At 41.5% G+C, this 27133-nt stretch overlaps 2 protein-coding genes across 6 annotated transcripts in view; one reads left to right on the top strand and one right to left on the bottom strand.

Moving 5' to 3' along the window:
• LOC306646007 (ubiquitin-conjugating enzyme E2 E1) overlaps window positions 1–12564 on the top strand; it is a 333994-nt gene extending 321430 nt beyond the window's left edge. Inside the window, exon 7 of the mRNA XM_079114337.1 lies at window positions 12553–12564. The gene's annotated coding sequence lies outside the window, so the exon portion shown is untranslated. The remainder of the gene's footprint in view (window positions 1–12552) is intronic.
• THRB (thyroid hormone receptor beta) overlaps window positions 1–27133 on the bottom strand; it is a 371634-nt gene that overhangs the window by 13913 nt on the left and 330588 nt on the right. For all 5 annotated transcript variants that reach the window (XM_079114289.1, XM_079114287.1, XM_079114288.1 and 2 more), the window contains 3 exons: window positions 16324–16424; window positions 10751–10898; window positions 7806–8011 (listed from right to left, as the gene is read on the bottom strand). In XM_079114289.1, coding sequence (XP_078970415.1) covers window positions 7806–8011; window positions 10751–10898; window positions 16324–16424 — 455 coding nt within the window. The remainder of the gene's footprint in view (window positions 1–7805; window positions 8012–10750; window positions 10899–16323; window positions 16425–27133) is intronic.

Here is a 27133-nt window from a genome sequence, read left to right as displayed (position 1 = left end):
GTTTTGTGGTGAATGGCAGCCGTCAGCATGCTAGGTCCACAGAAAGCCCGTTTCGTGGCCTTTCTGAAGATAGAATGGGGGGAATGATCACCAGGACAGCTCCCTTCTCCTCTTTCTCAGACTGATTTGAGGGAAAAGGTACATGAATTCCTTCTCCTGGAGCCTCTGATGATTCCTTCAGGTCTTATAAGTCCTTTTTATTCTGAAAAGGAAGCTCCTCTCCCCTTTCTATTTCACAAGTCTGTTACGGAGATCAACTGATCAAAGTGGGCATGCATTTGAAAAGGTAGGGAGTTTTATATAAAACTTTAAATATATTTTATATATGTAGGACTATTCTTAGAAATAAAAATATAACATGGTTTTGGCCTCTCTGGATCCAAACATCTCCTCATTGAGTACTGATAGACCTAATCTGATTGTATTAAAAGGAGAAATTCAGTGTCTTTTGAAATGTTGGTGGGTTAATGCTGATGTTAATGACTCCCATTCAGTCTGTGGGTACATAGGGTATTTGAATCACTACCAGTGGTCCCTCCAAAGATTTGGGGAAAAAAAAAGACTGAAATTATGCAAGGAAATGTAGCAACTTTAATTAAAATGAACCCCTCACATGTTCGCAAGTTTTTTTTTTTTGTTTGTTTAAAAATAGACATTGGGGTAGAAAAAACAACTTTGAAGTCTCTGCATATTAAATGGTAAATACAATTTCTAGAATAAAACTACATACGAGGACAGTCTTCTATTATATCATTAAGCTTTATCTCCATAATGGATATCAGATAGAAAAAAAATATATTCTATATATAGGGATCTAAGAAAAAATATATTCTATGTATAGAATACAAATATAGAATATATTCTATATAGAAAACATAAAAGTATATGTGTGTGTGCGTATATATATATGTTTGATATGAGTTAACATGCGGTATGAGGAATACTATCTTGTTTGACTTCCAATAAGATTTTTCAGCTGTAAGGACAATATGTAATTTGATATCACTTGAATCTGTTAGGTATCTTACTACAGCTCATAGCCTTGTAACCTCTGCATAGGTCCATTTGTCCACATACACCATATGGATTTATGCTCCTGAGGTCAAGCTCAGGTATGGGCAGGTCTCTGGGTTGCAGGTGGACCTTTGGGGAAGGACTGCTTTTGCCTCTGGTTCCTGATGCCTTTGCTTGCTCATGGGAGTCCTTCCAACATTCACTGTGGCTTCTTTTCTCTGTGTTAAATGAACATGCTGGGCCAGCCCAGTTGGCCATGCCACTTCTCTCCCACAACTTACCTTATGATTTTTCATTTCCTGGCTGTCTTCTCCTCTAGACTCTGCCTTTTTCTGAAGTCCTATCCATTTTTCAGGACCCCACTCAAGTTTGGTCTTCCAGACATCTTGCCAGATGATCAGTTCTACCTCATCTGAGCACACATGGCGGCTCACATGTCACTTCCACGCACTAGACATTTATTACGATCACTTTTAATTGTAGTTATGTAGGTGCATATCGAAGACAAACTTCTCAAGGGGTTTGGGAATAAGCCTTATGCATCTTTGCTTGTTATATACAAGGCTTTGGATCAAATAGTGGAGGACAAGGCTTATTATTTAAGCAAATGAATAAATGTGTGTTAATACGTTTAGCCAATATTTATTGAGCAAGTACCATGGTCCAGGTCTAGTTCTAGATGCTGAGATTTCAGGAATGTAGCATCAAGGGACTTGTATCATGAAGAAGACAGGGAATACATAAGAAAAATACATTCACCACCAACTTTAAGACCAGAAGTGACAGGGTGTTGTCAAGGCCCCTTTGAGAAGCAATGTGCAAGCTTTGACTGCAGAATGTCAAAGAGCCAGCAGGAGGACACTGAAGGAAGAGGGAAAAGCCAGCACAGAAAGGAGGTTGATATAGGTAGAGCCCAGTGAGGACGTGAGGCAGGCAGGAGTCCCATTATGCTGGCCCCTGTGGCCTATGGAGGAGACAGGCTTATTCTAAATGCAAAGGGATGTCCACTGAAAGGGTGTAAATAGGAGAGAGGTGGGATGTGATTGTTACAGTAGTAGGGGGCTGTATGTGCCAAAGGAAGAACTGGCTGGCAACAGCAATAGTTTGGGTTGAAGGGGGCTGGACATAGGTGGAAGCATTTAAGATATGTCTCAGTGACTGAGGACAGGGGCTAAAGATGCACAGAATGTGGAACAAGGAAGTCAGAGTGACTCTTCTGGACCATAAGGATGGAGATATTAAAAAGAAATTAATTGCTTGTGCAGGCTTAGCACCTGGGTGGCTGGTGTTATCTCAGTTGTGACCAGTTGGCTTTCTGCTTTGACTCTTTCACGAGTATTATTTGAGGTAAGCAGGAAATGCCGCTAGTTTGACCTCTTCTCAAGTCAGTTCACAGCTGACTTGTTGGCTTGGCCTGGCAGCTCTTTAGCACATGCAGAGTGGGATGGGACCAGATGGGACCTTTCCTTCCTCTGAGTGTTCATTGGGTGTTATCTTGTACCTTTGAAGGGCTGGGCAGAAGGACCTGGGTAGATGGTGATTCAGGGTCCTGAGACTTGGGACATGACTAGTGGCTCACACTTTTCCAGGGAGGTGGGAATGGTGGGAGGGAGAATGTATACAGTAACCACATACATGGTTGTTAACAATAGGCCAGCACCCTTAGACCTATTACCTAATATTATTTTTATACCATTTGTAAGGCCATAAGGCAACTAGCCTTACAGAAGTGAGACAACTTAGAGTCACACAATTAAAAAATAACAGAGGTGAGTCTGGTTCACACATTTGTTCCTCTGACAAGGCTCCCCTTCTTTCTTCTGAAGTGCTAACTTTGGGTGATTGATGCCTTCCTGACTTGGCAGTACTTGTGCTATATGACCTGTCCTCACAGTACGCACATGACTGCATCACCTACTTTGCTGCTCATGCCCCTTCTCTGGGGCTATTCCAGTTGGGAATGTGGAAAAACAGACAGTAGCTCTGGGAGGGGGGCATATTAGGATAGGTTTGCCCAATTCTAAAGGTCATATTTTATTTTTTACTGTTTTAAATTTATTTTTAAAAAAATATTTTTTACAGACTGCATTTTGATTCATTGTACACAAATGGGGTACATCATTTTGTGGCTGTACACGATGTAGATTCATACCATTCGTATAATCATACATGTGCATAGGGTAATGATGTCTGTCTTGTTCCACCACTTTTCATACCCCCCTCCCTCTCATTTCCTTCTACATAATCAAAAGTCATATTTTATACTTGGGTAGAAAGTCTTATGCAAAGCCACACCTTTGCATATGAACTAAGGGAGGGAAATAATGATACAAAGTCACCAGACACTAATAACAATGTTGTCAGGCAAGATGTAGCTCAGATGGGGCCAAACTAAATAGCTTGCTTCCTCCCCGCCCCCCCCCCCGAAGGCCCAGAAGTGACAACTGGTGGACAAACCAGCCTTCCCTTGTCTGGTGCAGACACTGCTGTCTGTCATTAGGTTTCACATGATCATCGTTGCTGGTAAAACTGGCCATTTTTACATGATTTAAATGCTTTTGCCAAAGTTTCCTTATTGGCCAAAGACTCCTAATTTTCTCAAAACTCAAATGTAGATGTGAAACCCAGATCAAGTCACCCATCTCTCTTTTTCTGGTCTTAGAGTGAAAAATGATGAAGTAGCTCCTTTTGAGACCTAAGTTACTTGCTCTTCCATATAAATGAATACTTGGAGTTTTTATGATAATATGTAACTTTTAATCCCCCATAGCATATTACTATACTCTTATCACAATAGGCCTTTTCAGATATTTTTTCCAGCACAAAATTGGGCATCAACGCATAAAAATCAATGAAATAATTTGGGTAGCAGTGTTGAAGGCATAGAGGGGGGTGGTGGGGACTCTGCCACGCAGGAGGTGCCAACCCTAATGCATAAAAGTCTATTCAGTCCCCAGATGCCTTTTGGCACATGTATACCATTTAATAAAGCCAATTCTAGGAAAGGATTCTTAATGTCCTCACAGGAGTAATGCACTGATCAGACGAGGGAAAGTTTCACTCTGAGCATCAACCTTTAATTGGGGTTGCCCCTTTGTATGGAATATCTATCAATATGTCTGGACCAGGGAAACTGTATATTCAACAGATTGAATTCTGTTCTTAATATTGATTGAGTTCTGTTCTGGTTATCTGTTACTGTACAACAAATCCCCCTCCCCAGAAACAACAATTTCCAGTCTCCCATCCAGCTGCCATTGAATGGCCATATAGGCTGGTATCATCTGAGGGCTTTGTTTTACTCACTTTTCTGGTGCCTGGGTTGGTTGGGAATCTTGCCTTGCACACGGCCTCTGGGCCTGGCCAGCTTGGGCATCCTCACAGCACAGTGGTGTCAGAGTACTTGAACTTTTTAACGGTAGCAGTTGGCTTTTCCCTCCAAGAGACCCAAGAGGAAGCTGCAAAGCAGCTTGTGACACAGCCTTAGAAGCATCTCTTTTGCCCAAATGTGCTGTTTAAAGGAATTAGACCAGGCCAGGTTCAAGGAGGGAGAGAAATAGATTCTCTCCGTGGGAGAGAATGGGTTGTGTACACAAGGAGAGAATGCAATTGTAACCATGTGGGAGGCAGTGAAAGGAACGTGGTCCCACCTCCACAAGGAGATGCAGGTACAGACTGTTTGGCTGCTAAAAATGAAATTGATTGTACAGATCAATGGGACAGTGGAGGAGTTCTGATCTCCCCCGCTACCCCTCTAAGAATCAATGACTCAGAGAAGGAGTTATTTATATTTGGATCAAGAGGGACAATTTCTTGACCTGATCAAGGAATCACAAAAAGATACATTTCACATCAGCTTCATGGGGGAGGGAGGCTGGTGGGTAAGAGCTAGTGCTCAATAGACAGTATCCTGAAGACGATTCCCTCTGGCTTGGATCATCTCATGGCCTGAAAGAAGACTCGGGGCAAATCGTTCTGTGCCGTACCTTTCTTGATTCTTTCTGCAGATGATCAGACCCATGAAAACTGGCAGAAGGCTTTAACTGAAGCTAGTTCTCATGGCTAATGTCCTGTCTTTTGATGAAGAAAACCACAACGCATGGAGAGGTCTGATTATATTTTGTGTTGTAGGTTTAGTTTCTTGGCTTGCAGACGTGACTCAGATGTCACCTCCTCAGAGAGCCCTTGTCCGTTTAAGCATCCTAATTTGGAGAAATGAAGTCCCCTCACTTCCAGTTCACAAGCACTCTGTGCCATGCTGCTGTCCCTGCACTCGGCACTAGCTGTTTGTCTCCCCGAACTGAAATGTGACTGACTGACTTCTTGGCACATAGAAGCTGCTCAGTAAATGTTTCTTTTTATTTGTTCTAATTAGTCATACATGACAGTAGATTTCTCTTTATACGTCTTACATAAATGGAGTATATTTTCTAATTCTTTTGGTTGTACATGATGTAGAATCCTACTGGTTGTATAGTCATCCATATACATAGGATAGTACCTAGTCTAAAGTAATTATATTCTTCTATAGAGTCAATGTTTCTTAAAGAATAAGTCTTCAGAGTTTGGAAAGAAGTTGCTAGTGACTACTGGGGGTTTTGTGATCTCCTTTAGTGAATACTGAGACTAAGATCCATTTTCTTTTTGAAAGTAAATAAAATTGTAAAATTATCCTCAGGAGAAAAGTCCAGAATTTGTCCCAAATCTTCCATCAAGCTTGGAATTTGGCTTGAATTCCATTATTGGTCACTGGGCAGCATTAGACCTGAAAGTTTTTTTTTTTTTTTTTTTTTTTTTTTTTTTGGTATTAGGGATCAAACCCAGGGGCACTTAAGCACTAAGCCACATCTCCAACCCCTTTTGGATTTTATTTAGACCAGGTCTCAAGAGTTGCTTAGCGCCTCACTAAATTGTTGAGTTCGGTCTTTAAATTCATCATCTTTCTGCCTCAGCCTCCTGAACCAGAGGGCTCCACAGGCATGCGCCACCACACCCAGCTTTTCTGAAAGGGGTTTCTAAATGTCCATTTATGGCTGACACATTTGGACTGGGAGGGATTTTGGGATATGGTTAGGCAGGACTCTATCTTGCTAGGCTCCCAATACATTGGGTACAAGTAGTCTGTTCCTTCAGTGGTTTTGAATTTCCTGGCAGTAGTAATGGGGGTGGGAGTAGGGATGCAAGAGGAAGGCATTATGAGGCTGCCCCTCCAAGGCACTGTGTCCTTGGGAGGCTCCTCAGGTCTGGGCAGGTGGCCAGGTGAGTGAGGAGGAGCGTGGCTCTTGGAACCTACTGCATCTGCCACCGCCACCCCATCTAGCCGTGGGAGCTTGACACATTTCCTAAACCATCTCGTCCGTAAAGGGGGGATGCTATCTGTGTCTGCCTGTAGGGTTGGTGCAGAGCATTAATGTATGGAAAACACTTAGAACAGTGCCTGGCATATGGCAAGGGTCGCAGAAGGCTTTACTAAACACTGCTGTTAGTGGAAGCCATTGACAAAATGCTGCACTGTACTTTCATTACAGCCACAAAAGCAATTGTTTTGTGGCAGGTGGATTATGTGCAAGCTTTTTCTTTCCAAAAACTTCCTGTAAGGTTAATTATGTTTTTAAAAAACACTGTTGCATTATAATGTTGATATTGAGGGACAAGCACAATTATATCACTGTATCTTCTTGTTTGGATGGGCAGGCACTCAGATGCTTCCCGGGGACACGGATTCACAGGATATCAGATGCCAAGGCTCAGACAGGGCTTCATGTCTTAGCCTAAGAGCAGGGTCTGTCTCTGAGATGGGGAGATACCAGCTGGGATGGAGACTCCATCTAACGAGGTGGGTAGAGAGCCTGGACTTGGAGCCAGAAGTCGTTAGTGGGCTTTTGGGGCCTGGGTGAGCCACTTAAGGCCTTGGGCTCAGTTTGCATATCTATAAAATGGGGCTGGTGATCCGAGCTTAACGTCAAGCCCTATGAAGCCCAAATGAGCAATGGATGGGGGCAGGCCTTCACAGCTGCCCGCTCTTAGAAAATACCAAATCCCAATCAATATTCAAGGGCCTAGAAAAATCTGTTTTCCCTCCACACCTTCCCTCTATCCCTACTTCCTTATTCTCATTGTCTTCCATTGTTTTCTTTAAAAATTTTTGCTTTCCAGAGGGCTGAGGATGTAGCTCAGCAGAAGAGCACTTGCCTAGCATGCATGGGCCTTGGGTTTGATTCCCCAGCACCCCAGAAGAAAGGTACAACATTTTTGACTTTCATTGACATAATTTTTTAATTTTGGGGCTGAGGATGGAACCTAGGATCTCACAGGGCAGGCAAGTGCTCTACCCCTGCCCCTGGAACCAACTGACATAAACATGTATTTGAGGGCTCGAACGTTTATCCTAGAGGCTATTCTAAGGAGGAATGGTCTTTGGAGCAAGCCTAGAGGATTAAGAATGTGTATGGTGGTCATGTGAGGGAAGCCAAGAAAGCTGGCAGGTATTGAATTTTACCAGTTATTCCAGGACAGGCCTCACTAACAGCAGTAGCAAACCGAGGCCTAAGGTCTAAGAAACTGCTTTGGAATTCAGTGAATCACAGAGTAGATGGCAGGAGTGGTGGTTACGTCTCACATAGGCCTGACTGGAATCCTGGCTCTGCCAGTTTCTTGGCTTCCGAGGTGCAGTCTGCCTATCAATAAAATGGGCCGATAATGGTCACATCCTTGAGTTATGAAAACGAGCAGAGTTGAGATAGAAAGCACCTGGCGTGGAGTTGAGACTGAGCTGCGTGAGGAAACCTTACCAGGAATTTCCGTTTCTGCTTCCAGTGGCTGCCTTGGGCATTGGTCGCCACGTGGGCTTCGGTGACGGTTTTGATGAGCTCCCATTCCTCATCTGTGGGCTCTGGCTTGTGCCCAATGGATTTCTGCAGCTCTTCCCGCCGTCGCTTCTCCCGGTTCTCCTCTATCAGCTTCCTCTTGGCCAGCCTCTTGCTGTCATCCAGCACCACTGGGAGGGGGAGAGAGATGAGACCCACAGATGCTCCCAAGACACGGGGCACCCTGCATGTCCTGGAGCCTCCATGGAAGGGTCACTGATGCACAAGTGGCTCAGTAGTTGCCGGGCAGGGAAGCATGGGGTGGGGGTCACACCGAGGCATTTTCTCCTTTTGGTAGAAAAGTGCCATTGACTAGCCATTGTCTAACCTAAGCTCAGGTACAAACTCCCAGTGCCCAACCAGGTTATTCCATCAAAGTCCAGAGGGAACTTTGGACTCTGGGTACCACAACTTGACGGAATGTAGCTCTTGCAAAGAGCAGAGAGGTATAATCTGTACTACCTGTAGGATCACAGGCAGATCTATCTAGCCAATCTGAATTCCCTCTCAGGATTTCTATTCTCTCCACCTCCCTTAAGAAACTTCAGGTTAAGAAACAGTTCTGGAGCAGAAATAGGAGACTCCTAATTCCTTCTTCAGAGGAAAAAAAATATATATATATATCCCTGAAGGGTTAATCGAAACATGGCTGGGTCTATCTTGGACCTCACAGGTATTCACTATACATTATTCTCCACCTGGTCAACCCTCAGTGCTAAAGAGCCTAGTCTTTGGAATCTAGAAAGACTTAGGTTAGAATCTTCACGCTACCACCATCTGGCTGCATGACCTCTGGCAAGTTATTTAGATTCTCTGAGGTTTCATTTTTTTCTTATATGAAATGGGATCGATAATACCCACTGAACAAGGTATTCAATGAAGATAATGCACTATAGGTACTTAGTCAGTGTAGCCACCACTTTTATCATTTGTGCAAAAAGGGAAATAAAAAGAGCAGGTAAAGAGAAACGTATATTTCCGAGGTTAATTTCCAAACCAAAACCATTGCACCAGACTCAGTAACTATCAATGGAATGGAAAGGCTCAGATCTTATATTCCACAGTCAGAGTATTTTTAGAACCGGAAGGGGCCTTAGATGTTATCCATTTCAGCTCATGGCCCGGGTTCCTGACTCCAGTTCTACCTCATCATTTTTCTAGAGCCACATGACGACTTGGCAGGGAAAGAAAATAAGCAGATATAGCAGGAGGAAGGGGACTGAGGTGCCTGGTTAATGTAAAATAGACATTAAATCCCAGATGATCCAGGTCGGACTAGATTGTCAAAGTCATACGAGCGTTTATAGGTGGGGAAAATGTGAATGAGCCTGTTAATGTCATTTGGTTCACTTACTAAAGGGTGATAACACCCCTAGCCCCATTGCCCAAATGGTTCCAGTGTGGCTGAGATTGCTGCATTTGATATGTGTTAATTTAACCCTGGACACAACTCTCTGAGGTAGACACCACTTTTAGAGAAGGGAAACCTGAGGGTCAATGATGGAGGTCACACAGCTAGCTAGTGGCAGTTCTGGGACTTGAACAGGGGTTTTTCTGATTATCATGCCTGAGCTCCTAACGTGCCTCGTGAGCAGGAAGAGACACTCGGAACGTTATTTCCACAGTTGGATTAACACTGGGTTTTTTAACCCCCCTACATTTTCATATCTTAAACTTCCCAATGAAACAATGAAATAGATATTCAGTAATAACGTTTCTTTGTAGTGACACATTTAAGCATTTTGTTCCAAGTCAATCATATTCACACATTCTTATCGGGCATATTGTTGGCAAGGGCTAAAGTCTTTAAAAGATAAGGAACATTCACAGCCAGAGGTGGGATTAACTCAGGATTTCCAGCCTAACGCCCTAACTAACCCAGCCTTCTTTTTGGAAGGTTCTCTACTCTGCTTATCGAGCAAAGCAGGACATTTCATAGATTTTTTTTTATTCCTCCCGAGAGAATTCTATTTATCACATAAACATAATCCATGAGGATTTTCTCTTATATCAGGAAAAAGCCTCATTGCATTTTTTTCTTTCTTTTTTTTTTCTCTTTCCTTGGTTTTCCTTTTTAATTTTTAACAGTAGCAATCACTCACGGATGTGCAAAATGTTATGGCTGTAGAAGTCACTGATACTGAAGCCTGGTGGAAGGGAAGCTGCATGTAGTGACTGACACGATTATACTCTTTATGATTAATTAAAGTGACTGGTGTAAATCCCTTGCACAGTGTCAGGAGGAGAGACCCCCCCAAGGGCTAATCTCATCACCATATGCTGTGGCACTTGGAAAACTGGGCAGGACAACTTCGACTCGAATATCTTTATGGCTAAAAATACAAGCGAGCCACCAAGAGATGACTCATGCAAGAGCACTTGACTGAATTCTCCAGAAATTCTTGAACGTGATGTTTTCCACCAGTGCCCCGTCTCTAAGAATGCCCATAACATAAATTCCGATTTCTGCGCTTGAAAAAAAATAAGAGGACAAATTCCCGGGGGGCGCTCTCCATATGAACCCTGGATATGAAAAGTTACTAAGCAAGGTCAGTGGACAAGACCTCTCCTTTGTAATGTGCTGCAAACTGTTGCCGCATGCACAGCAGGGATAATTGAACCCCTTGCTGTCATCTGGATACTTTGAGAGTTGATAAGAGAGAAGTAGGATGGGGCATGGGGCCCCGGCTCCTACCTCCCTCTCAGCGCTAAGCCTGAGTATGGAGAGGGAGGAGTGAGTGGGAACGCCAGGTTGCCCCCTTTCCATCCACACAAGTTCCTGTTTGCTTTTCTGTCTGGTAGATCTTGCACCAAACCCTTCCCCAGTCAACACTCCTGGAAGAGGTAGCAAATGAAGAAGATCTACTTACAATCTGTTGCCATGCCAACATAGATGCATTTCTTAAAGCGACATTCCTGGCACTGATTTCGCGTGACTTTGTCTATAACACATTTTCCTTCATATTTACAGGAATAGGATGGATGGAGATTTTTCTGAATTGTTCTTCTAAAGAAACCCTACGTGGAAAAAAAAAAAAAAAAACCCACCCAGATAAGTTTCATATTTTCTAAAAGTAAATGATTCTGGAATTTTGTATCTATATCATTAGGAGATCTTGTTTTAGACCTTAACCTGTATTGGGAGCCTCTAGCTCTGCATCCTCAAATGTAAAATGGGGGCCCCAAAGTGAACCCCAAGAGCTAAAGGAGATGTCATAGGTCTATGGGGTCAATACCTTTGTGCCACTTATTCAAGAAAATGAAGCTAATGGGAGAATCTAGTGCTTGTTTTTATTTTTCTATACATTGAATAATATAAATTATTTCATAGGATGTTATGATGTTGAATTAAGCTGTGGGGAACTTGAGACTGGGAATTAAAGGAGCTGGATGCTTTTGATGCTTATTATTTGGCAATTAAATAGATGTACTTTTAGAAATTTAGTTTAATTCTTGTTTTGACTCGAGATGACCAATTCTTTTAGCCTTTCAAACAATAGCACTGTGTAGAAAATTCTGGGTTTTCTATCACATTTTCCCTGTAGCTCATTTCTCTTCATAACCTTCTTTTTCTCCAGTGTCTGTAGACATACACCCACAAATTCAATTTGTTTTTCCTTTCTGAAGGGCACTATTCAGTTCTAGGTTTGGGTGACTTATATAACATTCTCAAGGGGATTGTACCTGAAGCTTTCTAGACATGATTTCCAAGTCTTGGCAATTGTACTCTGAATTGCAGGAACCGATAATGGCAGCACTCACTGAGAGGATCATATTGCAAAGTGCTGTGGATGCGAATATTCCATGTGTTTCTGTCTTCCCCACAACCCTGGTTTTGGGGGGGGGTGTGCTATACTCTTAATATCCCCATCATTGGGATTAAAGAACTAAGCCTTAGACAGATTCAATCTGTCTTCATATCACATAGTAAGTTCATGCTGGAACTTGACCTGCAACCCAGGAGTTGAAATTCAAATCTTATGTCGTTTAACCACTTACATGATATAAAATGAAGTGATTTTACTGTGTTATTTAAATGAACTGATTATAAGTAGTCCCCCGCCCCTCCAAAACCTTCCTTTTATCTGTCTTGGCAGATGAGCGAGTTTGAAGGAGTTCTCTATTGAAACTTAAAGGGGGCCTGTTACTTTGTTAGAGAAATTATGGGTTGGAAAAGCTGGCATTCAGTGCACCTTTTTATTGTCCCGGGTAAATTTCTTTGGCTTTGGTGATGCCCATATGCCCACTTGCATATTCCTCCCCAGACACAAAAGTGCTTCCTTAAAATGAAAAGGTCCAACGTAGGATTTTATGTTGGCAAAGCAGAAAATAAAAGGAAAACGTAGGGGATGACTGAGACTTAGAGGCTTGATTTCAGTAAATCCTTTACTGATTCCATTGTTTAAGTTCAAACAGAAAAACTGTCACATTATATCTGGGTTTTGCATCCTTAAACACTAGAGTTCAGGGGACTAGGTGAGGTGGATGCACAGTTACAGGATCTGTGAGGTCACACATGGGGCAGCTGTGTGAGAGGGCAGCAGTGTTGCCCTGGGTGTTCAGGGTGGGCAACTCCTATCATGGCCTCAATGTCAGAACAGGTCACAGGAGTGTAATGTAAGCTCCCCTATGAACTTCCCTCCTCTACCCGTTACCCCGTGTCCAAGGAGGACAGAAGAGAGCAAAAGGAACCCAGAGATTACTGGTAAGATGCAGGGCACAAACTGGAGGACTGGGTGGAAAGTCTAAGACAGCCAGTGAGGTTTCCTACAATGGTTTCTCCATCCAAAGTTGGGGTGACCCTTTTCTCCCTTATAGTCTTTCTTTTTGGGCCCCGGGGATTGAACTCGGATGCACTCAACCACTGAGCCATATTCCCAACCCTATTTTGTATTTAGAGACAGGGTCTCACTGAGTTGCTTAGGGCCTCACTTTTGCCGAGACTGGCTTTGAACTGAAGATCCTCCTGCCTCAGCCTCCCGAGCTGCTGGTATTACAGGTGTGCACTGCTGTGCCCGGCTTCCCTCACATTCTTTCTGATGCCTGCTCCAAGAATAGGGCTGGGTTGGGGGCGTCCTGAAGAGTCTGCACTAAGGAGTGGGTGAAGTGTGAAAGCCAGAACAAGGGTAGCCCCCATTTCTCTCCAGAGGCCATCCTGTGCACTCTTTAATGGGATGGGTGAAATAACTTATACTTTGCATATTCTGAAAAAAGTCTGGTGGTCCCTTGTTCCACCAGTCATTGCTCCATCTTTCCTGCACCTGCCTCTGATGACTTTTCTTGGCTGCTTATGGACCTGTTCTCTTTTATGCTTTCCCCCTTTCCTGAGCTGTCCTAAGGCACACTTGGACATGAGGAGGGACCACTTCATCTCAGTTAAATGTAAAGATGCTCAGCCCCTTAATTTTAAAAAGTGACAAAAATTAACTCTGGGAAGCAAACTTGAATAGAAGAGACTTATAATTGGCTACTTATTTAAATACTTTAGGGGCTTGGGATGCAGCTTGGAGTTAGAGAGTGTTCTTAGCATTTCCTGAGTCTCTGGGTTCAATACCCAGAGCAAAACAATGAAATCAACCAAAGTCTGAGGTGAGCCAATGAGAGAGGTCTATGGAGTAATAAGGACTTATACTTCTTCATTTGTTTGTTGGTGACCAGAGGTATCATTTTTAAAAATGAACATCAGACACGTTTCAGTACATCCTGAGAAGACTAAGATCCATTTCGTAGTGGTCTGAGATGACGTGCTAATCAGTGACATCGGGAGCTGAGTGTCACCCTCCTAGTTCAATATTTGGGAAGCTGTTAAGCTTTTGTTCTTTCTAGAAAATAATTGTGGAGGAGCAACATAATTTTTTTTCTACAAAAGATGCATTAAAAACTGGCACAACACAGCAGAGAAAATATTGCCAAAAGATTTCACTTTTGTCAGAGCAAAAATAGAGTTCTACCCCATAGAAATAAATTGCATGTTTAGGCAATATGTGAAGATAGACTTGGAAAAAAAAAATCTTTTGCCACTCTTAAAAATGGTTTCATTTGAAAAAATGCCCTTTCTCCAATTTACTTTGTCATTACATGCCTGCCCCCCAACACTTTGCCACCATCAAGGAATGTTCCTTTCTAATTTGATAATGGAGGTGACTCTAGAAACAGAATTCTGATCTGGAGATACAGGCACAGGCATTGAGAAATCTGCCTTTTGCTGCATATTTTTTTTTTTTTTTGTACTGGGGATTTAACCCAGGAATGCTTTATCACTGAGTCACATCCCCAGCACCCCCGCCCCCCGACCCAACTGCCTTTTTAAAAAATTTTGAGACAGGGTCTTGTTTAGTTGTTGAGGCTTGCAACCCTCCTGCTTCAACCTCCTGAGTTGCTGGTATTACAGACATGCCTCACCATGCCCGGGTTGCTACATGATTTTTCTTTCAAGAAAAACTTAGCTGAATTGAGTCCCAAACATCCAGTGGTTTTGGGAAAAGAGGTAAGTTGATCTTAGCAAGGCAGGGACATGGGTTAATAGGCTCGATTCCGTCTTTAAGTCAATTGCTGGTAATGTATTCAAGGCACATTCAGCCTGGAGAGTCACTTTGGGGAGTTAAGTATTAAATGGAATTTTCATTAGATTCTCTCCCAGAATTCAAAATTTGCCATATGAAATGATTTAAAAGAATTTCAATGCTGCATAATAAGGCAGGTAAAGCCTTCTGAATTGAGGCTAATTTAGGAAGGAAAAAGGCTAGTTTCAATTACTAAGTTTTTGGAATGAGAGACTGTAGCCAAAGTTACATGGTTTTATTACTTGTAAATCAAGCCAATAAAACTGGGCTTTTAAGAGAGTCTACAAGTCTCCTAATTAATAAATAGCTAGGACTTACTTGTAATTAGCTTCATGAAATTCCTTAAGATGTTATTTTCATGGACATAATGGCAGCCTTCAGCCCAGTCTTTGTTAAAGAACTACAACATTCAGATCAAAGGGGTCTGGGTGAATGGAAAGTTATGTAACCCATGTCTCAAACAACAGCGTTGCAGATGAAAGGTCTTGGGACCTTAGACGTTACCTCTTTTCAGTGGATGTATCACATCAACATTATAGGCAGGCTTCTCTAGCTTCCATATATGAGAGGAAACCTTTGAATTCTTAGAAAATAATGTTATGTGCACATATAAATATACCATGGGAAACTTCACCTTTATGCATAGGTAGAAAGAACCAATCATAAATAAATAGATAAACCAGTAGAGCAGAGAAAAGGGCAGGGGGAGAGAGGAAGGTCATCATAAACTGAAATTGAATTCCATGCATGTATAAGTTTGTCAGGATGAACCCAACTACTATGTATAACTATAAAACTCTAAAAAAAATCTATATATATAAGCAGGCTTCTCCTAAGCATTCCAAATTTTATTCACAAAATTAGGGAATTTGCATGGAAAATTATTCCATGAAATGAACTAACATGTTAATTTTGGGGGCTTAGTGGGAGGAGGAACAGGGTACGAGCAGAAGAGAGGAGGTAAGATGGGTGAAAGAGGAGGAAAGATGGAGTTTTATAAATTTTGGTACAAATTGGTTTACATTTTGTGATAATTAAGTTTCAAACATAAAAGTTCAAGAAAAGAATTTGAAAGTCCCTGATTTTAAATACACCTTCATTTATGAAGCATTAGCTGAATGTGGAATATAGTACTGACTTTAACTTTTTATGATAGACTATTATCTAGGCTAGGTTGTCAGACTAAAAGATGTTTTCCATAAAGATTAACTTTGTTGACAAAGATTCTAAGTAGGCAAATTTAGGCTTGCTTTTGGCTGTTGATCACTGGTATATTCTTGTCAAGGATCTCAAGAAAGGTCTGCAGAGAATAAAATTACCCGATGGATGGCCAGAATCTATTTACTACAGCCTTTACAGAAAGCCACTTTGGATAAATTTCAGAACATAATTGAATCTAAGTAGCCTTAAAGATATTTCCTAATGGAACCCTTAAAAGTGAGCATATTTATGCAGATTAACAGTGGAAGCAGCCTGTGGTAGAGCAGACCCTGTCTCCTCCAATATTGCAGATAAAACAGGAGAAGAAATGGCATTTTCTTGGGATGAAAATGTATTTTTTTTTAAATCTATACTTTTAAAATACACAGTAAGAGTTTAAAAAATTTCATGTTATTTTCTTCCTGCTTTAAAAATACTGGAAGAGGTAAAGAAACCAGATATCATATTCTCACAAAACTTCATTTAGTTACTTATGATTTGGTGAAAGAGTTTAGTTCGTGAGCATGTCAAACGTGAAGAGCAGCACCAGAGCCCTGGATGGTCATGGGCCATGGATGTTGGAATTTAATTTTAACTTGGACTTAACACTGAGTTCTGGTAGAGCACAGGAAGGAGGCAGACATGGGATGAGCTGTGTGCTGGGAGCCCAGGGCGCTTACCTTACAGCCTTCACACGTGATGCAGCGGTAGTGATACCCGGTGGCTTTGTCACCACACACAACACAGAGCTCGTCCTTGTCTAAGTAGCTGGGGATGTACCCTGTGTAGGAGGACAAAGAGGAAGGTGAAGAAACTGTCACGTGACAGATCCAGCATAGCTAAGGGCACATAGTCAGAGACAACAGCGGTCTCCTAAGGAAAAAAAAAAAAAACACAGAAAAACCAAACAGTATCTCTCACTTGAGTGAACGTCAGTCCAGGTGACTTAGAAATAGGTGAGACCCTGTCTGCTATTGGGCAGTGGGGTACAGCCTGGAAACCTGTTGGAGTCAGTGAATCAAATACAGGTGCGAGGACAGGAGCCACCTGGAGCACTGAATTCTGGGCAACAGTCTCATTTCGGAACTCCCCTGCTCCCCTACCATGTTGGGAATTGAACCCAGCATCTCTTGCATGCCAGTCAAGCACTCTACCACTGAACTATAACCCAGTCCCAGAAAGGCTTGTTCTTAAAAGGATTGGTGCACTCTGGAGTAGAGGTGAACTCAGCTCCATAGTTGGAAAGGTCCTGGAGATCAAAATTCCTGAGGTGAACAAAGTGGCCTCTGGCTTTCCTCAGGACCACTGGAAATCTCCAGCAAAGACTAAAACCTAGAGTGCTTAGTTTCTAATGCCCAAGCCTGGTCTTTTTCTAAAAACATAGGGAGTTTAAGTAGAAGGAATAAGGAATAATAATAAAAATCAATTAATCCTGGTAAATTTGTGATAATACACAACCCAGCAATACTGGGTGGTGTGAGGTAATACAGAATTCATTGATTAAGGAAGGAAAACCCAACCATAACTCCCTTCGTTAGTGTCCTTTAAGTTTGTTAGTTGAAATTTCTTGACCCAGGAAGGGAAAGTTAAAAAAAAAAAAATAACAAAAACCACCTGCTTCCCTTCCTTCATGTGGAGAAGTGGCCCACACACAAGAGGCTGCTTCAGAGGGGCAAGCACAGGTCTGCACACACCAGCACTTCATCATGGAAGCAGATGGTTCCAGACAAGAACAAACAGTCAAGGCATGAATCTTTGGGATGGGAAGAAGGGAGAGGCCCAGAAAAATGAATTTGTTCTTTCTCCTGACCATGGCTCTCATAATTTCTTAGACTCAGGCAACTTTTCTTAAAAAGTTAAAATCAGCTGGGTTGAAATGGCCATGACTTACTGTATATTTTACCATGACCTTTTCATAGACTTGATTAAACTAGGTCGCTGAGGGCTTACCTTTCACAAACAGGAGAAAATGAATCCTTTTCATTATTTCTTAGAAATTATTTTGCTCAGACTTTAATTTAGAAAAGATGTTACTTTTAGGAGGCAGATAAATGACTTCAAAGAGATTTGGTAATGTACAAATTATATTTTAAAATATCACGGCTTTTCTTGGTTTACTTCTGCATCATGCAAACCATGACTCATCTATTGAGTTCACTTCAAGATTTTCAAAACTCTCATCAACCATTTTCAAAAGAAGTCTGGGAGAGATCTGGGCAGGAAAGGAACCAAAATGGTTTGTATGTTTAATCACTCATCTATTCATGAATTTGACAAACATTTAGTATACACTCTGCGAGGCACTATGATAGGTGCTGAGCATGTAAATGAATAAACATGGTTTCTTCCTTTGGGAAGTGTAAGCAACTCGGTGGTTTCTCTAGCTCTGGTCATTCCTCAATGAAAGAAAAAGGTAAAAATGAAGGAAAGTACGTGAGCAATGGAAATCAACTGCTATCTGACAGGGAGAGATTCCAGTTCACACTCAGTAGGATAGTTTTAAACAAAAATGACCAGTGGTGGAGAGGAGGGGGGCCTCCTGTGGCACACACACACATCTACTCGTAAAGTACAAAGCAGTTTATACAACAAAGCAACCCAATTATTAGAACAAGCATCTTTCTAGTTAGGCAGATGGAATAGACACATTGATGATATCAGGAGAGCTACAGCTTGACTGCTTCTACTTTTCAACTATGTACAGCTGACCCAACAGGGGAGTTCTTGGTATGACCTGATGCATTAGCTTTGCATTGCTGTGACTGAAATTCCTGGCAAGAACAACTTAGAGGAAGAAAATTTATTTTGACCCACAGTTTCAGAGATTTAGTCTATGGTTGATGGACTCCATTACTCTGGGCTGGAGATGAGGCAGAACATCATGGCGGAAGGGCAGGGGAGGAAAGCTGCTCTGCTCATGGTGGTCATGAGAGGTGAAAGAGGTAGAAGATGCACCCTTCCAGAGCATGCCCCCAAGGGACCTGCCTCCCCTAGCCATAAACCACCTGCCTATAGTCACTACCCAATCAGTCCATTCAAACTAGGATGGACTGATTAGGTCATAGCTCTTATAATCTCTGAATAAACCATGTCATCTCTGACTATTCCTGCATTAACACAAGAGCTCGGGGAGACGCCTCATATCCACACCTCAATACATGTCTGAGAACTTTAATGACCAGAACTAGAGTTGCCCGGATGCTGGTAATTCACCCTCACCTCACCTTCTCTCATACTCTCTCATCACACCAGCAGGACACTGAGGATTTCCTCCTCTCTCCTGCTTAATGGTTTAGGTGGCCACACCATCTGACCTTCAGGATTCTGGAAAGTCCTGGAATTTTGGGCTAATTCATTCAGAGTGGGATAGACTCCTTTCATATTGACTGACAGGCGATAGGTGGTTTGCATTACTTCTTATTTTCTTGATGGGTAGAGGTGATTAAATGTCTTTAGTGAAATCATCAAACCTTGTTTAAAAATGTCTACCTGGGTTGGTGGCAGTTGCTCACATGATCATACTAGCGCACCCCACTATCGCTTTGCACCCCACCATCGCTTTCTTTTCTCTTAAGTAGGAGCTCTGAACCATCTTATTTATCTGCAACAGTCACCACAAGTAATGATACATCAATCACTATGCTTAAGTCCATTATTCATCTTTAAATAACTTCCACCAGAGGATAACATCCCACACATAACGGGATAGGGCAGATAGGGCTTGCAGCCCTATGCAGATAGGGCTTGTCTTCAGATTACCAGGTATGCTTGGTGACACTGCATGCTCACCTTCCTCCCAGAGAACGTAGCCACTTGCTGTTCAATTTCAGTGCCTCCACCCTTTTCTTTTTCATACGCACCAAATGAGTCACTTGTTGGCCAATATGCCCAGTGAGGGAAAATGCCCACACAACACTAGTTCTCCTGCCAAGCATGGACACTAAGGGGTGTCATAGAGTCAGTGTTGGGTTCTGTCTAGAAATAAACATGAGGCACAGTCTTGAAGCTGCATGGTTCATTTGAGGAACTGCAACCGTGCATTGTCCCAGGCCATTGTTAAAGGAGCCACCACAATTAAGAACTCTCCACAATTAAGACCTCTTTAGTCAACTTTTCATTACTGTGACCAAAACACCTGACAAGAACCATTTAGAAGAGGAAAAGTCTATTTTGGCTCATGGTTTCAGAGGGTTAGTCCATCATCAGGCAACTTCATGGCTCTGGGCCTGAGATGAGGCAGCACTTCATGGTGGAAAGTAGGGCAGAGGAAAGCTACTCAGTTCATGGCAGCCAGGAACCAGAGCACTCCACTCACTAAGGACAAAATATAAACACCAAAGGCACACCCCCGGTGACCTACTTCCCGCAGCCACATCCTACCTGCCTACAGTTCCTGCCCAGTTAATCCATATTGGTGGATTAATCCACTGATTAGGTTATACCTATCACTCTAATAATTTCAGCTCTCAGGATTCTTGCATTGTCCCCCACACAAGCTTTTAGGGGACACCTATATCTAAACAATGAAAGGACACATAATAATATGTGATCAATCAAGACTGATATATTTTCCCCTGCTCGTATTTGCTCATATGTATTATTTTTCCAACTAATGATCTAGGCTGCCACTTTATGTAGCATATTTTTATGAACACAGACTATTCAATAAAGGACTTGAAAATTGTTTCTAGTTGACATTTGGCAATGTCTAATTGCTAAGTGTGAAATAGGTTGACATGGTAAAATATTGATACAATTAACTTACTATATAATGCAATGGCTTTTAACATATTCACAGAGTTGTGAAACCACCATCCCTGTCAATCTTAGAACACTTTCATCAACCCCAAAGGAAACTCCATACCTTGAGGAGCTGCTGCCTCATTCCTCCATCACCTCCAGCCTTTCTGCTCTAGGCAACCACTACTCTACTTTCTTTCCATGATTTTGCCCATTCTGGACATTTCATACAAATGGGATCATACCATACATGGTCTTTTGTGGCTGACTTTTCCCTTAGCAGAATGTTTTCAAGTTTCATCCACGTTTCAACTAATTAAAAAAAAAAAAAAGATTCTAAGAGGAACTTGGAGTGTGGAAGGGGAAATCATGCAGCAGATGGCAAGCTTGGCTTTTTGGTTTAGACTAGGTTCCATGCTTTCTCCTGAATAGGTGAAATCAGAAGTCTGGCTAGTTTAATTCTTTTTAGTGAATGGTAACAGTATGGCAGGTCCTAGGAGGAGAAACCCTGGTACATCTTGTCACTTTGGCAGACATACAGCCCTTAGGGAATGGAATATGAAGCTGATTAATCTTGACAGTAGATCTAAAGTAGAAGGTGTACCTAGGAAGAAGGGGAGAGGAGAAGAGTTCGAAGATACTTTTGTCTGGCTGATCTGACCTGTATAAGACTACCTGCTTACCAGTCCTGCCGTCTTATGGGAACAGTTGTTCTCCATGGTCCTGGGAAATACTCTGCGGCTCAGAAGAAGTGAAGAAGTTCCTAGAAGCTACCTTGTTCATCTGAGGAACTTCCTCTGCCAGTTTTCTCAAGTAATTGCTAAAGAAACTTAGTTAATAACCCCCCAAAGAACTTAAGATGAGTTCTGATATGTCTTGGAGAACTATGAAACTCATAGCCACCAAGAACTCTGGGTGGGTTAGGGACGAGATTCAGGATGAGACTCTTATTTTAACACTCCTAAAGCAGCTAAATTACTGGCATGCTTATCCATTCTTCCAATTTTATATTGAACTTCTTCAATTCATCCTATATCTCAGACCCTTCTTTTTTATTATTTGTTCCTTTTGAATATGCATCACAGTGTATTTTGGTATATTGTACATACATGGAGTATCACTTATTCTAATTAGGATCCTCTTCTTGTGGTTGTATGTGATGTGGAGTTACCCTGTCAGTCCTTCTTACGTTTTTTCACCCCTTATTAATATCTTCTTCCTTACATACCTAAAACCCCTAAATGGTGTATCCTTTAGCTTTTCCCCCACTACCAATCGTGATTCCTTTTACATTCAATTCTTGGTGTTGGGAATCAAGCATAGTATCATGTTAATCTTTAACCCTGTGATGAACACTATATCAATTAAATCACCCATCCATCCACATATTTAACAAACATGGATGGACCTTCTGTGTGTACATTACTGTGCAAAAACTTGAAACACCATGAACTTGAGAGACTTTCTTTCATTGCTGTCTGCAGACTCCCTGTAGGACTGCCCCAGGGTCTCCCACTTCACAAAATCTTTCCTCAGACAGCCACTGATGTCCCTCTGCCCCCTTTTGAAGTCATTGAGCATCTTTTCTTTATATTCTGCCCTTTGGCAGGTTGGGTCCTTGGTACTGGGGTGTAGAAGACACTGGAGTTCCAAGGCTTCAGACTTACATGCATTGGGATAGATTAGTAGAAGCAGGAGGAGGACCAGGTCAGAGATCAATCCATGACAAGGGGCTCTGGACTCCTACCTGAGGTCCTAAGGTAGGAAAAGGAGCAAAGCAGTTTTGGATTATTTGTTTTGACTCAAGTTCTGAAACTAAAACATTGATTGTTGGGCCAGGCTAGGGTGCAATAAAATTTCATGCACAAGAAGTCCCAGCTGAGTGTCCTTCTCCCTGTACACTCAAGTTCTCAGTAGCCAACATAACCTTTCAATCCACAATTAGAGTGAAAACACTTGAAAATGCAAATCACTAAGAAAGGAAATAAATTGGTATAATGAATTTCAGTCAGAATTTTAATCAAAAGGGTACATGTACTAGCAGTCTATAGTGCTTGGCTCACAGAGTGTTTTAAAAAAATCTGAGCCAAGTTTTAAAAAGAGATTTCACATAAAAATCCAGAATCATTGCTTCATGTGAAAGGTTGGCAACCCCAAGCCCAAATTCTCACAGGGCAGCAAGGAATTGCATTGAGAAGGCAGCCCTACCTCCCCACACCAAGGCTTCCTTCCTGCCTCTGCGGGTCAGCACCGATCCTACTGTGTCCAATTATGATGCTCAGTGTTTATTGCCCTTTGTCTTTATTCTTGATTTATATCACTGTATAAGAAATATTTCACAAATTTTTATGTTTATCAAAAGGGAGAAGTAGTCTAAGAAAAATGAAAGAGAACCTATTTTTTATGAAAGCAAGAAAAAGAAACATTACATGTCTTGGTTGAAAATTTTAAATTAAGCTGGTGTTATAAGAAAGGTAGCATTATTTCACATCTGCACTCTGGCACTTGTGAGATTCTGGGACTTTGGTACTAATGAAGGTATGGATTAGGAAGTGGGAAGGTAGAGTGTACATGAAAAGCAGGGGAGGGAAGGGAAGAAGGGTCATCAAAATAGGTGAGAGTGACTTCCGAGAGTCCATTTATGGTTTTTGGCTCATACAGTTAGATCCACAATGATTTGTGTCCTGCAGACTTGACAAAAATAAGTTCCTTTTAATTTAAAAATTGATTCAGAATGGAATTCAATGTTATAATTCTCAAAATACTATCAGTTCTTCAGTTGTATGTTGTATGAAGGGGAAGGGGCTGGTCGTGTCTTCATCAGGAAAATACCACTGTTGTTCTAGGCTGAACAGGCGTCTGGTCTACTTGCAGGCTTACCCTGCACTCATGGTAGATGTACACCTTACAGAATGCTAAGAGCCTAGTGCCTTCATGGTGCTTATGATGTAGACAGATTCGACAGAAATGAGCATACATGATGGAACAACCCAAATCCAGGCTATAAAAAGTGGTCTATCACAGAACTGCCCTTGGGGTAAAGAATAAGAGAAAGGTCAAGATGGTGGATTAGAGGAGGCTGCATTTCCAGTTTCTCCCTGGCTCAGGATTTAAGGAGTGGGAATACTGCTTCTTAGAGAGGTAGGTAAAAGAGGGAATTCACTGAAATTCAATATCAGACAGTAGGACTCTCTTAGAGACTTAGAAATTTGAGTGCACTGAATAAAGAACAAGAAAGAGTACGTTGGACCCAAGACAGTCTCAGCAATGATACTGTTACCAGTTCACTGCAGAGGGAAGGGAAAACACAAAGAGAAACACAATGGGTAAGTGTGAGATGAGAAAACCTGTAGAACGTAAGACCCAGCCTGAACATAGCTGAACTAGAGGCAGCATAATGAGCTGGTGTCTGGAAAGTTCTCTGAATTTCTTACTGAAAAGCAGAGAGCTGACTTGAACCTATCTTGTTACAGCCATGCTACAGCTGGCTGCTGTGGGAGCCCAGAGATCATAGCAAGCTTGCCATATCATCCTGGCAAGTACCTACTCTGTGGCCTAGGGCGTACCTAACAGAACATGAATCCAACAGGCCTGGGGAAGTCTGTACCCAAGCGCAACTCACTTTGCCTTCGAGTCTGGAGGTACACGTGACCAGCTGAAGTAGGTTGGAAAACTGAACGGGTGAGCATAATCACACCCAGGGTCTGAACCTGGGAAGGCCACATTCATGGGTAGCACAGTGTGAGAGACCCATGAAGAGTTGGCTGGCCCACCCTATGAGAAGAATTCTTGGCAGGCTTTTAAGATCCAGATGCACAGGAGAAACCAGCATCAGTATGGCCCTAGGGGTTGTGTTGATCTAATCTCCAGAGAAGATACTACCCAACAAAGTCCCAAACGTCTAACTAGAGCTAAGCCCCAATCACCAGAACTCCCCACTTAGAACTCTGCAGCTGCCCCACCCTGGGAGTGCACCGATTGGGTCAATCTGGACAAAGCACCCATCAATTGCCCTTCCTGTTCTGTCCTACCTTATATTGATGAGAGGGGGACTGAGAGCTATTTCAACCAACTTCAGTTTTAGGCCACTACAGCTGGCAGCTCAGTGAGCAACACAAAATGAGGAAGGGTCTAACAACCCCCAGTCCTTGCTCTCTCTTTCAGGGGCACATACCCTGGAATGGAAGGAAGGTCAGTCAGGCATAGGCAGTGATTGTTCATTCTCATCAACAGTTTTGTCCACCTCAGGGGACACAATTCTTTTATTTTTCATTATGAATTTTTTTCATGTATATATATTTGTCTTCCTGTGCTGAATGGTGTATGTATACATACATGTTTGTTTCTCTTGTGTCTTTTTCTCTTCTTTGTCTTCTAATTGCCAAATTTTCTTGTTCTCTTATTTACATTTTCTCCTCCTCCATTATAGCCATAATTTGCTACATCTCTTCTGCTTTCTGTTATCATTTTGAATGTACTAAACTTTATTTTCCTATTGCATTTTCTTTTCCCTTAGTGGACTTTTTTTAAAAGTGTATTTCGGAACTATTTGAATAATATAATTCCTGCCCCCACCATTCATGTAGTTGTAGCTATTAGTACTGTGGGACACATGCTGTTTATTTTATTGCCAGATCTAGTTCATAGCTATTGATTGTTTTTGATGTTTGTAATGGCTGCCCCCACCACTTCTATTTTTGTGGTAATTAGTGATATAGATGTCATAAGAGGCACTAGATTTTTCTTTTTAATGATGTATATTGTTTGCTTCTGTTCCTGCTATTGTTTGTTTTCCCCCTCTTATGTGACATTCTGGGAATCTACTGGGACACTACAAATTCATAGGGTGGAGACTCTGCTGCTGAACTAATCCCAGACAAAAGATAGTGCACCTTGCTCTGCAAACAAATCAACCATGCTCAAATTTCAGGAATACTTTAATACAAAGAAAGTAAGAGACGAAACCCCGAACTAATGGCCAGGTCCCATGTAGGAATCGTATGGAGGGCATTCAGGTCCCACTCATGATAATCCCATTCCTATGCTATAAAGAGTGTGGACACTACACCTTTGAGGGGGTCTCAGTTTACATCACTCCCATACTCCTTCAGAATGTACAGTTGTCAAGTGAAGGAAAGCGATCACAGAACACGAACCCCACATGCCCTGCTGAGTACAATTGGTAGATCTACAAGAAGGACCCCACTCTTTTGAGACCTATAGGGAAAGTTCTGACACAATATACACAATATCAAAATACACTCATTATCTAAAGGACTAGCAGGGAAGCTACACTATATACCCACTTAGAAATATATTGAAAAATTAACAACCTGATATCCCAGAACACTTTGGCAAGAGAAGGTTGAGCCCTAAAAAAGGCCCACATGAGTGTGAAAGAGAAATTCATCCCAAAAGATACATAAAACCCAACACAGGAATATAAGAAATATGAAAAAACAAGGTCACATGATCCCTCTTAAAGTTTGTAATTCATCAACAACTGACTCTACAGATATTGAAGTGGATGAAATACCAGATAAAGAATGCTAAAGAATAATTATTAAAATGATCAATGAATTTCCAGAGAATGCAGAAAAACGAATTGAGTACAGAATATGAATGATAAAGTCAATAATGATAGAGAGATATTGAAAAAGAACTGAAAGACACAGTAAATCAAATGTTCAGTTGAAAGTCTGATACAGTAAGACCATGCTGGAACAGAATCTCAGAGTTGGAACAAAGTGGTCAGCCTTGAGTCTTCAGATAGTATTAAAGAAAATGAGTAACCATGACCAGAATATACTAGATCTCTGGAGCAACATTAAGAGATCAAATCTAAGAATCACTTGCATTGTGAGATGCAAGCTAATGGCATGGATAACCTCTTCAGAGAAATAACAAAAAATTCCAAGCCTTGAGAATGAGATGGACATTCAGATACAGGATTCATTCAGAACCCTAAATAGATAAAATCAAAAAAGAACCTCTCCATGACACATTATGATTAAAATGCCTGACTTAGAGAACAAGGATAGAATTTCAAAAGTCTCAAAAGAAAAATGTCAGGTCGCCTTTAGAAGCAAGCCAATCAGAAGTACTTCTGATTTCTCAGCACAAATTCTAAAGCCCAGGAGGACATAGAATGATGTGTTCCAAGCCCTGAGAAAATAACTGTCAAACAAGATTGCTATATCCAGAAAAGCTATCCTTCAGAAATAAAGAAAAATTAAAAACTTTTCAAGATTGGCAGAAACTGTAAGAATTCATGACTACTAAGCCAGGATGGCAGTATTTAAAGAAATACTCCACACAAAAGAAAAAACCCTAGAACTTACAAGTGAATAAATTTCATTAGAAGGGTGGCTAAACAAATGAGAAACAGGACCAAATTAAATGTTAGAAATCAACTGGCAAGAATTAATAAAAATATCCCTATAACAACACTGAATGCAAATGGTCTCAACTCTTCAATCAAAAAACAGGCTGGCAGAATGGATTAAAAAACAAGACCCAACTATATGTAATTTGCAAGAGACACACTTTACAGGCAAAGACAGCCACAGGCTGAAAATGATAAAAATAGACATACCATACAAATGAAGCCTGAAAACAGGAGTAAGTTAATTTTAAATCCAACAAAGCAAATTTCAAGCCAAAATTAATCAAAAGAGACAAAGAAGGTCACTAATACTGGTAAAGGGAATAATCCAATATGATATAACAATAGTAGATATTTATGACACA

Source organism: Sciurus vulgaris (genome assembly GCF_902686455.1).
Source record: "Sciurus vulgaris genome assembly, chromosome: 16".
NCBI classification, from domain to species: domain Eukaryota; kingdom Metazoa; phylum Chordata; class Mammalia; order Rodentia; family Sciuridae; genus Sciurus; species Sciurus vulgaris.
This window is presented reverse-complemented; position numbering and strand designations above follow the sequence as displayed.